This window comes from Galeopterus variegatus, unplaced genomic scaffold (genome assembly GCF_000696425.1).
Source record: "Galeopterus variegatus unplaced genomic scaffold, G_variegatus-3.0.2 Scaffold2432, whole genome shotgun sequence".
NCBI lineage: Eukaryota > Metazoa > Chordata > Mammalia > Dermoptera > Cynocephalidae > Galeopterus > Galeopterus variegatus.
In genome coordinates, this window is record NW_007728543.1 from 91,036 (window position 1) to 97,533 (window position 6,498).

Sequence of the window (6,498 nt, forward strand, 5' to 3'; positions counted from 1 at the left end):
TCTTGAGTCGATCCCGCCGCCACCTACAAATGGAGAGGAAAGCTCCAAGATTATCATAGGATAATGTCACAACTTGGGCCCATGGAGGTCAAATCCAGCCACCCCACTTCCAGCCTGTGTGATTTGGGGGAAGTTTCTCAACTTCTCTGAGCCTTGCTTCCGTACCCCAAAAGGGAAGAGGCTGGGAAAGATTTTCTCACGGGCTATTTACGAAGATTCAAAGAGCTGGTCCAGGTGAGCCCAGTGCCTGTGCTTGGGTATGTGAACAGATTCCATGTGCATATGAAAATATTAGCAGTGCGTAGAAAACGGTTCACTGATTTCCAAGAGGCATGCCCATCCTGAGGGGTGGGCTCTTCCCAGGACTCCAGTTCACAGCAGTCCCTAAGTCCAGTGCTGCAGGGGAGGGGGCTCCACATGCAGTACTGCTGTGTCATCCCCACTCAGCAGAAGGGGAAACAGAGGCACAGAAGAGTGAAGGCCATTCTCACCCCTGGTCTGGGCACACCCATCGCTCAGCGCTGGGTGGCACATGCCTCTGAATCTTCTCTGAGGTCTCCTTATGAATCTTGTTGGAGCCCCGTGCAGGCCAGGGATGGGGACCCTTCACCACTGTGTCCCCAGTGGCCTGTGCCATTCCCTGAATGTCTGAGCATGAAGCAGTGAGTCACTCCCCTCCTCCTGCCCCTTTGGAAGTGACTGCATTTCAGGGACAAGGAGGTCATCTCTTTGCCCACAGGTCCTTTGCAAGGTGACAAGACAGGGGTATATGGGCATGTTCCTTGACTTGGTCATTTACAAGTGCATGTTGTGTCGGGACTCATGACTGGACAAGGAGACCCAGGCCTGCCCTCCCAGAGTCCCCATGGGAAGGCAGTCAGCTCTGCCACAGTGGGGTGAGTCACGGGGCACCCTTCCCGTGCCCCAGTGCCCCGCGCCCTGGCCCGAGGCAGACAGCACAGTGTTTTCCTCCGCAGGTTTCTGGCACAGTCCCGAGTGTGAATTTGTCCGCCACTGCATCGCCAAGTCCCAGGAGCGGGTGGAAGGGAAAGTACAGGTGTCCGTCTTCAAGGGCCAGGTGTACATCCTCGCCCGGGAGTCCCCGCTGTCCCTCTACAATGAGGAGTTGGTGAGGTAGGTGTCCCTGTGCCTCATCCTGCCCCCAGCTGGGCACAGAGGCTCACGTCTCCCGTCTCTTCTGAGTGGCTTTCTCAGCAAATCTGTGCCTGAGCACAAGTCAGGCACTGTTCAGAGCTCAGAGACAGGCGTGAAGATGACCAGCGTCATCTGTGCCCATGTGGGATGACAGGCTAGTGAGGGAGAAAGGCATCCATTGAGTGGTCAGCAGGATGTAGAAATAGAAAAGACGGTGACAGGCTGTGAGGAAGGACAGGATACCATGGTTGGGTATAATAATGGGTGTGGAGAAGCTTCCTGGCCCTTTAAGTTACAGCAGATGGAGTTGACCAGGTGGGGAGGGGCGGGAGAGTTTCCAGCAGAGCTGGTCACCTGCAGAGGTTCAGCCCTGGAAGAGCCTGGAATATCCCAGGCCCTGTAAGAACACGGGGGGGTGGCAGGGGGTGCTGAAGCCCGATCTTAAAAGGGAAGGAGGAGAGATCTGCATATTTAGAGGATCCTTCTGGCTGCTCTGGAGAGTGGATTCAAGCAGGGTTGGGGGTGGCAGAGGTGGAGGCGAGAACACCCATGGGAAACACTGGCAGCTTGGACCAGGCTGATGGTTCTGGGACTACAGAGAAGCAGACGGATTTAACAGATAACTTAGGAGGTGGGATTGAAAGGGCTCGGATGTGGAGGGAGATGGAAGGGTCCAGAATCAGCCTGGTTTTGGGGGGGGCCATGAGCAGCTGGGTTCATGTTGGTGGCAGTCACTGAGCTGAGGGAACGTTCTTCAGGATCATGCATTTGGATTCAGATATTGTGAAGATGGGTTCTCTCTGAGATAGCCCAGGAGAACAATCTAGTCGGCCATTGGGCACGTGAGTCTAGAAGTGAGGAGAACGCTGAGATGAAGACATCGGGGAGTCGTGGGCATTTCGATGTTCTCTGAAGCCATGGCCACGAGGAGACTGCCTAGCGGAGAGAAGAGGGACAGATGCAACCTCGAGGAGCCTCCCCGTGAAGGGCCAGGCAGAGGGCAGCTGAGAAGGAACGCCTGGAGGGCCAGGAGAGCCCTGTGCACCGTGAATGACAGTGGCCCGCACCCAGGAGCCAGGCGTCACCTCTGGAGGTCACCTGACCCAATAAGAGGTGGGGGCAGAGCCCTGTGGGCCAAACAGCCCACCTGACCCAGGTTCCCCCAGGCCTGGCTTAGCTCAGGCTGAGGCCGGCTGTTCCCTCCTGGAGGCCGGTCGGGAATTAAGTACGAGTTTTGTTTGGCAGTCAATATTATTTTTTTCTTTCCCTTCTCTTTGCCATGTTGAGTTTCTCCCCCCTTCAATCTTTCTAAACACTTTATAAGCCATAAATATAACCGAATCAGTTTAGATCAGTCGGGGTAAATGTCAAATTATCTTCTCTCTTTCTCTCTCTGGCTCTTTCTTCCCTCCCCCTCCAAATCAACAGCCTCTAATAATCTGTCCAACCCTTCATTAAGCCTTACAGTCTCACTCAGGGAGATTAAATGAATAAAGTAAAAAGGGAAAGGGGAAAAAAAGAGAGAAAAGCAGGAGCATTTATTCTCACTGTGTCTCCGACCATTTCCCTTTTCTTTCTGATTTCTACATCGCTGACTTGAAAGCCCTTGAGTGACAGCGTCACAGGGACCAGCGAGGAAGCTGCGAGAGGTAGCAGAACTGGAAATGCCGCGGCACAGTAGGTAGAAAGTAACGTAATTATGGAGCAGGTCAGAGCCACTCGAATGAGCAAAAATAAAAGCACAGAGGTTTTCTGGAGACCATCAGGGGAGGTAAAAAAAAAAAAAAAAAATCATTGTAAACTCTTTTTCCACCTCCCCACCTCCAATCCCAAACCACAATTTTAAAAAGAGGTTTCTCAGTTCCTGAGAAAACTCTGCAGCCTTGTGGAACACGTCGGTTCCCAGACATGGGCCCTCTTTGCAGGGACTGCTGGGCGGTCTGGAAGGGCCCGTCTTGGGGAAGGGGATGAGAGAGTTTGTTTTGGCTTGAGAGATGGAGGTGAAAGGACAACCGGACAGGGTGGGGGGCTCCTTGCACGGTGCCTTCTCCCTGGGCTGAGTACAGGGCCCTTCAAAAGGGGACGGGAGATTGAGACGGTGGGGGCGAGCCTGGGTTTCCAAAGCCTGTTTGACACTTTGTGTGTTTTTGGGGGGGGTCGGGTAGAGCCTGTGTATCACCCCCGAGCAAGGGCTGCTTGAGGGATTCAAGGAGGTTGATTGTCTAGTTTGGTCCAGCCTTTCCTAAGCACCTACTTTGCACAGCGAGGGGTGCCCAGGGGAAGTCTAGGAGCACGCTGGCTGCCTCCTGGTGGCTTTAGCGCCTGAGCCCTGAAAGGGCCACTGGACGTGGAAAGAAGGGAGGGGTGGGGGCATGAGGGTGACTTCACCAAGTGGTCCACCTGCCAGCTGCAAGGCCTAATGAAGGTGAGGGCCAGGGCGTGGGTGGTAGCGGGCAGAGCCCAAGTCCTAAACAAGTTGCAGGACTAGGTGGACACAGAGACCTCATTTGTTCTTGTAAAATGTTCCCAGTCCACAAAGAACCAGTCAGGGGCAGAGCCTCAGGGTTGTGGAGAGTGGCAGATTACCCCCCCACCCGCCTCCTCCCCAATCTCACCTCTCTGAAGAGGGCACCTTGAGGACAGGCCATCTCCTTGTCATCGAGAACCTTGAGACTGCTTTGTCCTGAGGCTGGAGTTCTGCAGATATGAAGACAAGGGGCTGACTCAGAGCAGGACATGACAAGGGACCCCTTCCTGTGAGAGGCTCAGGGAGTGGCCTTGTGGAGTAGGGGGTATCTGAGACCACAGCACCAGAGTGCTTGGCACAGTAGTAACTAGCGAAGGCAATGGGTGATGGATTGTTTATGTCTGCCTCCTCTCCGCCCACCATGGGCACACTCTCCTTTCCTTCTTGCTTCCTCAGCACCTGGCACAGCGCCTGGCAGGTAGTAGGTGCTTAATAAATGTCTGAATACACAAGCAAGTGAATGAATGAATGACGTTCGTAATAGTGAGTGCTCACCACGCGCCAGGCACCAGCTCCACTGTTTCACGTGCAGCCATTAGTACCGTCGAGAGCAGCCGTGTTTCACATGGGGAGACTGGAGCCCCACGAGTGGAATACTTGCCCTGGCTCTGTGCCAGTGGGTGGCTGAGTCAGGAAGCAAACCCAGTCGCAGGACTCGAGTGATGGCAGTTGACATGGTTGGGAAGCACGGCTAAGAAGAGCCCGAGACAATGAAGGCTGCAGATCTGGATGACAGAAAGAAAGAAAGAGGGAAGAAAGTTCTGTTGAGGACAGTGGCAGTTGACCAGGAACCTTTCATGACAAGCTGGCACTGGGGGCCTGGTTTCAGGCTGGATTAGATGGGATCCAACTGGTTGGACCCACAAGGTGAAAGGTGACTTAGCGGGCCTGTCTTGCATGGGTGCTGGAGGCTGTTCCAACAAGTGCCCCCGAACCTCCTGAGCCTCTGGGCCACTGGACGTCATCAGCTATTCCTGGACACTCCTCTCTGAGCCCACCACAGCCCCGAGGACAGAGCTGGCTCGGATGCGTGTCCTCAGTTTGCAGATGGAGTGCTCTGTCTGGTGTGTAAGAGGATTTCACAGGGCTAGTGCCAGCTGAGCCAGGACCTCACTGGGACGGCAGCTCCTGGCCTCCTGCTGCTTTGTGTAGGAGGGAAGAGGCTGCTGTGTGCTCTCCTGGGGCTCTCCCGCCTCTGGCACAATGCCAGACCTAGAACCAGGGCTCCCTGAGTTGGAGGAAATTGAATGAAAAGCCTAAGTGCAGGGAGGGTTTGGACCTGCACGGCGGGGGCTGTGCCCTGGGCGTCTGTGAGCTGCTCCTGGCCCCAGTGGCCCTTCTGCTGCAAAGACAAGGCCCAGGGTGAGCTGACAAGCTTCTGCTCTCTCCTTGCAGCATGAACGTGCAGGGTGATTATGAGCCAATCGACGCCACCGGGTTCATCAACATCAACTCCCTCAGGTGAGAAGCTCTGAGCAGTGACGGGTCCTCAGGCCCAGGTGTGAGGACAGGCTCTGATGGGGCCTTGGCTGCTCTGACCCTGCCCTAGACAGACCGCACCTTCCTGTCCACTTGCCACAGCATCCTCGGTGCCTGCTCCCATTCTAGGTGGGGCCAGAAGTCATGCTGTGACAGCCAACAGCAACAGAGGGTCCTGACCATTTGGGTACCAGGTTCCTGGGTCCCGCTCTGTGCCTCTGAAACTTACCCCCATCCCCTCCACTTTGAGCCCCTTTCCTGGGTAGCTTAGACGGAGAAATGGCCTAGAGGGGAAAGGAGCCTTCATTCATGTTGCTAAAGCTGAGCTGTAGGTCTAGCAGGAAACCCCCCTAGCCACATGGATCTCCATGGCTTGGGGGCATGATACACATCATCTGATGTCACTCAGACCTGTCAATCAGTCCTGGCTCTGCAGTGTGGTCTTGTTACAGGGCACATTCAGCTCCTGGCTGAGGCTCCCCAAAATTGATACAAACTCAGGTCTGGCTGCCTGTCCCCAGACAAAAATCAAACAAAAGTTAAATGTTGGTGAAAATAGAAATCAGCTTTTATTCAGGAATACAAGTGACCTGAGGAGAGACCTGACTACCCATCTGTTCTGCAGACGTGAAGGAGAAAGGCCAGGCTAAGGCCATCTGAAAGATTCAGGTTTACTTGAGGGCTTTTTAAAGGGACTTGAGGGAATGGAACATGGAAACGAAAAGCAGGAGGGAGGGGGACATGCAAGGGGCCAGGTGCAGTCTTGCCAAGACTTGTCTGGTGTCTGCTCCCGTCCTTGCTGTTATGTCAGGGTCCTGCCTGCTGGAGGGGTGGAATCAGCATAGCTTTACTGATGTCTTCCTTGGTTTCCTAGTGTCTGGATAGTAAATGCAAGTCTGCACCTCCAGGCTGGCTGGAAAACAGCTTTACGCTCATGTAAATAATGTCATCTTGCCCCATAAACAAGGTCCAAAATATCAAATAACTATGGGAAAAGAGGGAACTCAGAGAAATGCAACACTAAGGAAAAAAAAAAGTGTTCTTTTAAAAATCGTTTAGAGCCCATGCAGTTTTAGGTCCCAACATGGCTTCAGTCCTGCTCACTCTGCAGTCTCAGACCCCTTCTAAATTTCTGGGAGTCACAAGTGGGGGTATTAACCATTCCTGCCTCACAGGTGCAGTGAAGGTTTGACATGAGCCTGTGGAATCTAGCACGTGGCTCAGACTCTGGCAGGCAGGAAGAGCCCGGTGCCCAGCAGCAAGTGCTCTCTGCCTGGGGCGGGTGTGCTCAATGGCAAGCAGGGCCATTCGTTGCCAGCAGCCACGGGGGGACTACA

General features: G+C 54.2%; 1 protein-coding gene across 2 annotated transcripts in view; it reads left to right on the forward strand.

Annotated features, from left to right (window-relative positions):
• Positions 1-6,498, forward strand: part of ASS1 (argininosuccinate synthase 1) — a 53,027-nt gene that overhangs the window by 44,588 nt on the left and 1,941 nt on the right. For both annotated transcript variants that reach the window (XM_008581680.1, XM_008581681.1), the window contains 2 exons: positions 978-1,134; positions 5,078-5,143. In XM_008581680.1, coding sequence (XP_008579902.1) covers positions 978-1,134; positions 5,078-5,143 — 223 coding nt within the window. The remainder of the gene's footprint in view (positions 1-977; positions 1,135-5,077; positions 5,144-6,498) is intronic.